Source organism: Wasmannia auropunctata, unplaced genomic scaffold, assembly GCF_000956235.1.
Source record: "Wasmannia auropunctata unplaced genomic scaffold, wasmannia.A_1.0 LD336106.1, whole genome shotgun sequence".
NCBI lineage: Eukaryota > Metazoa > Arthropoda > Insecta > Hymenoptera > Formicidae > Wasmannia > Wasmannia auropunctata.
In genome coordinates this window covers 5,355,216-5,365,476 of record NW_012026784.1, presented here as the reverse complement: position 1 = coordinate 5,365,476, position 10,261 = coordinate 5,355,216, and the positions used below count along the sequence as shown (strand labels likewise).

Below are 10,261 nucleotides of genomic sequence, written 5' to 3'. Positions count from 1 at the left end.
TGTGTTGCATTCTTTCTTTCTTACACGTCAATCCTGAGATCTAAAAATACAATCTAACTTATCTTTTCTGTTCTTTTTGTCGTTTGTCCCATTAATACATCGTGCCGAACAACATCTGCCGTCTCTCACTATTTTACAAGTAAAAAAATATATACGTTACTCTTTCAAACATGTAACTTTCATAAACATCGAAAAAAGACAGGAAGAGTGAAGAAGAAAAGCTTCTGTCAGATTCGTTCTCCATTATAATTTCGCTATGCATGATACGTCGATAGGAATTACCGTGTTAAATCGCGGGCGCGTGAGAATAATCGTCGCCCGAAAAAGAGTGAGATTCTAATCATTACAATAATAAATTCTACCATATCGATCTTCCACCACTCGATCGCAGAACAAAATGGCTGATAAGTGCATTTACTTCTTTGGTTGTATGAGCCCTTAATATTTTATATATAATTACTGACATACATATACACTTCATGTAAGTGTTAATAAATACTTAGAGAAAAAAGGGGGAGACAAGACATCGACAGAAATTTTCAAATTTTTATAATAATCCGATAAGAGTCGCGCATTACGAGAACAATTGAACAATTACTACCTCTCTAACGCGACATCTCTTTGTGCTCTTTTTTTTTATTTTATTTATTTTTTATCAAAAGGCGTACCACTTCATCGTCAAGGCCACAATTATGTCGCTATCTAAAAAAGATTCACAAAGTGGTGTCTATCTATATATATAGATGATAGGAGTCTAAATTTTAAAAGTCTACTAACTTTGAAACGTTATTGAGAAGAGCAGACGAATAATAAATTTATATAATATTATAATCGCCAGTCTACAATATATCACCTTACAGCGTATGGGCATACATACAGCTGTCTCTGTGTCATCTCTACTTGATATAAGTTATCGAATTCTGAGATTCTTTGTGTGTATATCGATGCTGCTTGCGTCAGCAAATAGATAGTGTCCGTAACGTTACACTCTTGACGCATTTCTATTGCGCTATTTTCTATATGTATTTCCACATGTGCTATCGTTAAGTCATTCGTGTTTCACACTATATTCACTATTTGTGTAAATTAACAGTTTGCTTTCGTTAAAAAGTAAAAAAAAAGAGAGAGAAGAAACAAAAAGTTCACGCTTAAACGCATCTCATAAATGCCTGTGAAAATTGCTGCCTCTCTTTCTCTCTCTTTTTCTTACTGTAAAAAAAGCAAATCTCAATCTTGCGAAATATTAGCTTATCTCATATCTTCCGAGAAGCGTGAAAAACGCGTCTCGCTCGAAAGCGCACTTGCTATAAATATCTGTTTTTGGATGAGCAGCAGTTCAATGAAATGGAAAATCGAACTTTTTGACGTTTTTTGCAGGGCACACCCCTCTCGGGTAATTTCGATAAATGCCTGCACGGGGTGCCCTCGTGGTTCGGTCGAATACTTATTTGGTCGATTGTGAGATTACTCTACAATGAATTTCAATGAAGGTTTACAATTACTCTCGAGAAGGCTGCGGTACTTTACTTAATAATCTCATTAAATACGGAACACGCGCAACAAGGCACATATACTTTCAAAGCTATCACACGTGTTAGGATGAATTACATTTACTCTGCGATTAGAACGATTAAAGAGAAACTATATAGGTTAGCACCAGCCTAATTTTGTTAAGATGAGCAAGTACAATTGTCCTTAATATATTAAAAACCTTCGCAAGCTGCGTAATGATAGCTGCAAGAAAAAAAGTCATCTGTATGTGTTCCCTCTCGAATATTTGTTCTCCGCTTAGAGAATACTTTTTAATATGTCTATACAGCATAATAATAATTACGATAAAAACTTTTTATCATCACTGTGCATCGTTCATTATCGCAAATTGATCACATTTGGTGTTATTGAATTTAGCTCAGCGCTATTTTTAAAGGCAAGTATAAATATTTATCATAATAATAACAAATTTGCGGTGCACACAATTTAAATCATTTGTATTGTGTAAACGCTATCGAAACGTCATAAAAAGGAAGTATCACGCAATATAGTTGCAAAAATTAATTATACGGGTATAATTTTTATAAACAATGCATATTTTTTTGTCCCTGTCGTATTAAAATCGCATTAAGACCTTGTAAAAAACTGTGCAATAATTTTTTTTCCCCCATTATCTAATAAAACGTATTACCGTTTCCCATTGTAATAGCGAACTATTACGTAATCGTCTATTTGAGATTCTTTTTTTCTTGTATTGTCTTTCATCTTCTTCACTTAGCATAATACCTAATGTTATATACCCTGAAAAGCTTCTGTTTTCCAGATCATCAAAAGAAATTCTATACAGTGCTAATGTTAGCATTAGTATCGTCAAAAGTAGGAGAAAATGTCATGAAGTTAAGATTAATATGTTATTATCAAAAGGTTAATTCTCTATATGTTCATATCGTAGAGATGTGGAGGAGCACCTACCACTGAAGGCATCTGGCAACCACGTCGTACTAACAGACGAACGGATGGTCCACCGTTACGTATAATCTCAATCGCTTCTGTATGCGTCATATTTTTGGTATTAATACCGTTTATCTCGATTATTTGATCGCCAATCTAGAAATAACGTAAAAATACTTGCATGTAACATGTATTCAAAAATCAAAATACACTATATTACTATCATTTATCTGATTTAAAATAATGTATTATAATACAGATTGAAGATTAAATTTGATAAACCGATACGAGCCTAAAATGTGAATCTGCGTAAGATAAAAATTTCAATTCTTTTTTTCTTTCATTTTCGCCTATGTGCTTAGGCTCCTATTGGCTTCGTATTGAAATTATGACTTGTAACAAATGAGCCAATCAATTTTGTTTCAATTAAACCGAAATACATTAAAATTTTACTCACTCTAAGTCGATTATCGATAGACGCCGGGCCGTTCTCCGCGATTTGCAAGACGAATAACGGCATGTTTTGAAATTCACGGCCACCGCGTATGCTGAAGCCAAAACCTCGAGTGCCCCGAGTTAACTCTACAGCGTGGTACTGGCCCCCATCTCCATCTCCTGTAGGCTCGTCCTAAACAGAAAAATTCAACATCTTAATCGCTATGCATAATCAAATATGAATAATTAAAAAAAAAGAAAATACTCTCTTTGCGATGTATTGCTAAATTAGAAAATTTCTCGTAAGTCTGTACCTTTTGAGAAAGAGATGTATTGCTACAGCAATCGTCCAACGGATATCCGATCGTCAATGTGACAGAATAACCGGAGTCTTTAATCAAATTGACGATATCCTTGTGGCAAACATTCGTGATATCTATATGATTGACAGCGAGAATGTGATCCCCGACGTTCAATCTTGCGCATCTTTCGGCGGGCGAGCCCTCGATTATCCTGCCGATCGTGGAGCCGGCTTTGTTGACGGAGGAGATTATCACGAAACCGAATCCCTCGTTTTCCATTCGAGTGACGGTAACGTCGTACGGATACTGAAGATTCATCTGTCGGCCGTAAGACGACTGAAGGTTCTCCTGAAGGTGTTCCTGCGTATTGATTCGACGTCGTATTCCCAGAGTCACTCGGCCGTTTTGCGCCGCCGCTATCATCAGTTGCACTACGTGATGATGAGAGGAATTCATGACGCTCTCTCCGTCGACCGACATGATTAGATCGCCGGTGCTGAGTCTGTTATCAAGATCGGCCGCTCCACCAGGAACGATGTGACCGACCGAAACCTGCTAACCGTAATATTTTTAATATTTCTATTTTTTATAACTGCAACGGCTATACTTGTTTTTTTTTTCAACGCACAAAAGTAACCTGATTACACGAAGCATCAAAACCAACCTGAGATCCTTCTTCGGTACCGCCAACTATTCTAAACCCAAATCCAGTATCCTGTCTGACTAAAGTCACTAAAGTTTCTATCCATTCTATATCGGGCACCATTGGACAAACCAATTCGTTTGTGTATTGTGGATATCTTAAATCAACATCACAAATAAAATGAAGGATTTCGTCAATATTTCATTAAATTTCTATGGACATAGTTTATAAATATATTCAACAATTTTTAAACATATATTTTATCTATCTAATATAATTACAATATTAATTTAAAAACTTTGGAAGATAAAAACAGTTTTGAACAAATTCTTCGAAATTTTAACTGTTTTGATAGTTCGATGGAATGACATACGTACCGAGATATGGAACTGGAATGTGGTTGTTCGTGCTCGAAACTGGTAGTCTCTTTCCGCTTATCCCAGATCTCGCCAGTGTCAACATTCTGCTCCTGTCCAATGGAATACATATTGTAGTCCTCATTGTACTGAGAATGCGATTGAACTGGATAGACGTCCTTGTAGTAGTCGGAGTGCAAGTATCCGTTCTGCTTGAGCATGTTATTATGATGCGAGATGTCGATGGAATACATGTCGTTACCGATGTTCAGCTTGTCGTTTGCCACCCAGTCGCGCTTCGGAACGTTCCTAATGGCATCGTCGAGATTCATCACCGCAAAATTGTCCGACAGGTTGCCCGTGATGTTGGCCTTGTACGGATCCGTATAGTACATGCCGTGCGAATAATCGGAGTACTTGTAATGATTATCCAACGGATTCAGTTCGTTTTCGCCTTGCACCTCGTTCCAGTTCGGTCTGTTCGCGCTGATCGGCGACTTGGGACGATTCCTGGTGTCGATCAACGGCGTTTTCGGTCTACTGGGTATCACCGTTTTCGACTGGGTGCTGTAGATATCCGCGGTGGGGGTTTTGCTTCGGAAGAAGTCCTGCGCACTCTTCTCCTTCTTCTCCTTCGACTTGGCCAATGTCGTTCGCTGAACGTGTATCAACGCCTCCTCGTTGCGCGGGCAGTCCTTCAGCACCTGCACCACCTCCGAGTGGCACATGTTCCTAACGTTGATGTCGTTTATGTTTACCAGAATGTCGCCCTCCATTAAGTTCTTACAACGCTGACGATCTAGAATCTTCTTGACCTTCTGGCCGTGAGCAGAGTCCGCTATCGTAAACCCAAATCCCATGGCTCCCTTCACGATGGCGATGCTGAGAAACTCTGGCTTGGAAGACACCGACGGGTCCTTACAATCGTTCAGATCGCTGCTTTCCGACAGCAGAATGTCCGTGCTGCTCGGTCTTTTTATCGTGTTAATTTTGTCCGAGATACAGAGATCGGGCATCGAGTTGACGGACGTCGTGGCAAGATTCTCACCGTTCTGGAGACTGTGCACCGGCAAGAAGGTGGAATCGAGAAAATTGAAACGTCCGTTGTCTTGAAGAGACGAGTTCAAATCCATGTACATGGCAGGATCTTCTGTCGAAAAGATTCGAGTAGACTTACAATTCTAATCCTCTGATAGAAGTATCAGTGTGCATTAACTATCGTCAGACTTTACCTGGCGCGTTGACGGCGATCGTGGTCACAACTTCCGTATTGGGATCATTGGGATCGAAAGGCAACGGGTAACCTCGACACACTTCCAATGTTACGGTCTCGCCGCTACCGATCGACTTGAATACATTCACCATTTCGTTATGCGTGAATCCTAGCACGCAGGTATCATTAACGTATACTAACACGTCCCCTGAAAAGAAAAAAAAATACAATTATGCGGACAGAGATGCGGAAGCGGAAGTGAATCACACACACTTGAGAATTAGCGGTATCTAGAAATTACCGGTTTGTAGCTTCCCATCCAGCCATGCTGGACCATTTGGCACGACGCTTTTAATTTGGAGGAATTCTTCCACGGTATCGTCACCGCCGACAATGGTGAATCCCAGGCCCCGCGAACTCTTTATTAAGGTAGTTCGTATCCTCTGACCCTTCAGCTTGTCGGGATTTCTGGTAAAGTTGGGACTCTTTCTCTCGAGCAAGTTCTGCTGCGCTCTTTTCGCTTGCAACACCGGATTTTCGTACTGGGTCCTACGATTCACGTGATCGATGAAGTACGTGCCGTACAGAGTATCGTCGATTTTCTCCCAGCCGTAGGGTAATTCATCGTCGAGGCATTCCTCCAGAGATCTCTTTTGAAATTTCGACAGACGCGGGTCCAGCCAGTGAGACGTGCCTGTGTTGTGGCTGTAACAAATAAAATGTTTTCATAAAGATACTTCTTACATATCGAGATTAATAATAAAAAATCAAATGTATCAATTTTGGATGGTATACATCAATGTGTGACATCCAATACAAGCAATTTTATACCAAGTGTTACTAGATTCCGGATTATTACAAATATTGTTTAACTTTTCACACATTCTCACTCACTGTATTCTCATAAGTTATTTCACTGATTACTCTAAATTAATATTCTAATGGACTATAAGCCAAAGTAGCATTTAATATGATACTATTATGCTCCCAATAAATCGTTCAACACCACAAATCATGTGGACGAACGTCATGTTTGACGAGCAAATTTATTTCATTAATCTAATGCAGATTGTGGTCCTCAATTCTTTAATACGTGTTTTGGTAGATAAAAATAGATGCTTATAATAACACTGTTCGGAAAGTGCATAACTCTAAATATAAGAGTCCACATAATCTTCGCATTGAGAAGTATAATTTAACGCAATTTATTTTATATTTATTAAATTAATTAATTAGAGTTGTCATGTGCGTTTAGCTATATTCGATAGTGTTAATTATCGACGATGTCCTAAAATTTTAGATTATGGTTGCGTTCTTAAAAGTCAATAATTGGCACGCAGTTTGTTCTAGCTACAATTAAATAATATTTTATATTATTTGAACTTTAATAAAGGCATTATTTTCATGTATCACAACCAATGCATAAAATAGCCGGTTCCATCAGAATCATCGATAAGAATTTGTCGCAATTTAATTTTCTCGCAACAGGATAAACGACAAGACGATGTTACATAAAAGCTGCTTTTGTTACATAGATGCTGCATACGTACTCTATGAAGTAAACTTCTCCTGTGTCCGTGTACGCCTTCTCCCAATGAGATGGTAACGAACCTAATTGATCCTCCGTGACTGGAGTGCGGTTTCGAGCGGTGTGTTCCTGGTCCGAGGTTCCTGTGCTCTGCTCCGATCCCGTATTGTACAGATACGTCGGCGGAATCCTTCTCCCATCGTTTCCACCAATTGTCAATATCTCCTTGTCTAGACTCTCTCCTTCAAGATGAGACACGCGCGTTAGGAAACTTTGCTATTGCATATTATCTCGGTATATCCGAAGGCGATGAATACAATCACAAATATACAGTTACCATCATTGGGATTGTCGATAGACGCCGTGTCGTCCGTTTTCGCGGCCATCTCAGAGAGTCCTTACGTTCGTCTCAAAATCCTGACAAGAAGAACGTAACTCACGAGATGTTAAATACCATAAATCGTAACTTACAAACAAAAATATGACCAAAAGAAAAGGATATATCTAGTTTATGTATAGATCAACATTATAAACAAAACTATAAATAAAGGCTTAATACGAAATATTATTTTTCGTATACACGTGATCGCTACACAGAGACCGCCAGTCTTTTTTCACATTAATAGCGCTCGAGAAAATTATCACATAATTAATTTATTTCTTAATTAATCGCAAATAAAAGAAATATGTTCATTCGCTCAAAAGCAGTCTAAGACTTCGTAATCATAATAAGTGTCGAAAAACACAAGACACCTCGCTATTTACTAATTCTATACCAATAACAGAGTTTCGAAATAACTGAGGTCTCAGACATCGACTTGTGTATACTTATAGAATTAATCATACACCGGGAAATTAAATTAACAATTCCCGTGGAATTTTCCTTAGACTTGGAACATGGAGAAAGGAATAAAGAAAAGATTCGTGCGTGAGTAGTACATCAAATGTTCAATCTCGTAATTAAAGCAATTCTCTGGGCTCTCAAGATTGCCGTCTCCGAGGGAGGGATCGTCGACCGAACACACATATACGCACACACACTAACGTTGCCACATTCTACCCGCATACGGACGAAATATGCACAGAATATAGGACTGTCGCGTAATTAAGAAGAGACTCAGGAGACTCGTCCCTACAAAGCACAGCAGCATGCAACACGCGCCATGTATCAGGTTGCACGCGTCACGGACGGTCTCTTTCTCTCTCTCTCTCTCTCTCTTTCTCCTTAACGACGACGTTGGGGTGCACGCCGGTTTTGATAGCATTTCGAAGGTGGCGTGAATATGTTACATGTACGAGCGCGAGGAGAAAGATAGAAAGTAGAACGGTCTTAATCCAGTCTTGATCTCCGTAACCCGTTACCCATAACCGTTTCTGCAATCGCACCTTCGATAAGATCGAGCGTCTCATTGAGCCACGTTGTGGAAACGAGATCGTAATACCGATCCAGATTCCGGAGTCCGGAGCAGAAGGGAGGTAAGGCAAAAAAAAAAGGAAAATAAAAAAACAGAGAGAAAGAGAAGAAAAACGAAGGAGAGACGTGGCGGAAGGCGCGGCTGGAGGCGAGACGTATATGTCAATTCGATCCACGGGAATCCGGGCGACGCGGTTTCGATCATCACGTGCTCGCGATCTCGCGGCCGAACTTCACGCGCCGCGCCGCACGCGTTCTTGTCAGACGGACAGGTGTCCGCGGAACGCAATTACATAAAGCTGTGGAAAGGAACGCCACCGCGGGAGGGAGGGGCCAGGAAAGAGAGAGAGAGAGAGAGAGAGAGAGAGAAGATCGAGGGAGATGGGGTAGGAGGAAAAAGAGAGTGAGAAACATGCATGCGGGACGCGGGGCATGGCGGCGGACGGGCGGGCAGGCGGACGGACACGGCCGCACGAACGTGAATGCATTCTTACGAATGCATTCACCCGTGCGCGGCGCGCGAGCGTGCCGCTCACGTATGACGCGCGATCATTAGGTCCATTCGTCTTAGAGCGCGGCGCTCTCCTGCACTTTCTATAATCCCGACGGGCCGCGAGGCGGGGAAAGGAGGACAAGCGACGAGAAGCGTACGAGCGGATTTGATCGTAGTACGTACATAGCACGCGTGTGTGCGTAATTCCGTATTCCAGCCGCCGCCTCCTCCTCGCGTTTCTCGCCCCGCGGTGCCTTCCGCGCTACGAGGCGCGACGGTAAGTAGGCGCGGTAAGCGGAGAGGAGGGAGGAGAGAAAAAAAAAGGAGAGAGAAAATGTACTTTTCGCGCGACACCACGCTCCCCCTCATCCCCCCCGCCGCTACGTAACGTAAATAAATATTGCTCCGCCGCTGCCGCCGGGGGGGTGGCGACTCCCTCGTCGTTTTCTCTCTCTCTCCATCTTTTTCTCTCTCGTCCCTACGGTACTCCCGCATCGACGTGGCCAGGCACATGCAGCCGTACGGTGCAACAATGGCACGCGATATCGCGACTCTACCCTCCCGACCTGCATTCGAGATCTACTCGATCGCGCACGTCAGCTAGCCGAAGCACGAAGCGATGCGTGAGTCGGAACGACCGGACCGAGCGGGAAAATATCGCGAGAGAAAGAAAGAAGGAGACGGCTCACATTTATCGCAGGCGGACGGGAAGGTAGAGAGAGAGAGAGAGAGGGAGATGCAGGAGCGTAAATGCAGATGAGCAAAAGAAACGGAGAGAGGAAGAGCCGCGGTATGCATGTTACGCGTGCGTATACGCTTTTCCTCCCGTTTTCTCCCGATCGGCGATAACGGGCGGTGGCGACGGCGACGATAACGATGACAACAACAACACGGGATTACTCACGTTGCGTTTCCTGCACGATGACGCGTTCGGTGGCACGCGTAACCGTCATGGTTCCAGGCGGTGGTGCGGCCAAAGTGTGATATCCGTGTCGGGTCTGAGCGGCCGTGTGTCGGGGCACTTGAATCACTCGTCGTCGTGAACCGCGGAAACGCTCATCGCACCGTCGACAGCGGGCCGATCCGGCCGATCCGCGCAGCTCGCTCGTGGTGAGGCGGGCAGAGAGAGAGAGGGAGAGACGTTACGTACACCGCACGCTCGCGCAGCATCGACAACCCGGGACTACATCACACGGCGCTCCGCCGTCTCGTACGTGCGTACGAGACATTTAACCGACCGCCGTACGTCGCCGGCGTCGCCGCCGCCGCCGCCGCCGCAAACATCTTGCGCTTGCGTCACGCGCGCGCCCCGAGTCACGTGACCGCGCGATTGCGGGAAGTTCGAAAGGCAGGGAAGCGCGTATTACTTTTCCTTCTGTCTCTGATCTATCTTGGATTTCTGACCCTTAATGCAAGCGCTTATATGTCTCGTTCT

At 42.8% G+C, this 10,261-nt stretch overlaps 1 protein-coding gene across 3 annotated transcripts; it reads right to left on the bottom strand.

The window, feature by feature from the left end:
• Positions 1-1,216: 1,216 nt before the first annotated feature.
• LOC105454203 (membrane-associated guanylate kinase, WW and PDZ domain-containing protein 1) lies at positions 1,217-10,035 on the bottom strand. 3 transcript variants are annotated; one of them, XM_011696676.1, is made up of 11 exons: positions 9,731-10,035; positions 7,257-7,336; positions 6,942-7,161; positions 5,693-6,096; positions 5,411-5,599; positions 4,200-5,328; positions 3,844-3,979; positions 3,192-3,734; positions 2,900-3,070; positions 2,464-2,598; positions 1,217-1,469 (listed from the first exon to the last, which is right to left on the bottom strand). In XM_011696676.1, exons 2-11 carry the CDS (start codon positions 7,303-7,305, stop codon positions 1,305-1,307), a joined length of 3,141 nt encoding a protein of 1,046 aa, XP_011694978.1. In that variant the 5' UTR covers positions 7,306-7,336; positions 9,731-10,035; the 3' UTR covers positions 1,217-1,304. The 3 variants fall into 3 exon arrangements, with proteins under 3 accessions (XP_011694978.1, XP_011694982.1, XP_011694991.1); XM_011696680.1 differs by having other exon boundaries at positions 3,192-3,731; XM_011696689.1 differs by having other exon boundaries at positions 4,200-5,325.
• Positions 10,036-10,261: the final 226 nt, after the last annotated feature.

Excerpts from the sequence above, each read along its gene's own strand:
- LOC105454203 (XM_011696676.1), bottom strand. The coding sequence starts at position 7,305 with ATGGCCGCGAAAACGGACGACACGGCGTCTATCGACAATCCCAATGAT. Across the intron at positions 3,980-4,199 it reads CATTCCAGTTCCATATCTCG|ATATCCACAATACACAAACG; the intron begins GTACGTATGTCA and ends TGTTGATTTAAG. Across the intron at positions 3,735-3,843 it reads GTACCGAAGAAGGATCTCAG|CAGGTTTCGGTCGGTCACAT; the intron begins GTTGGTTTTGAT and ends TATTACGGTTAG.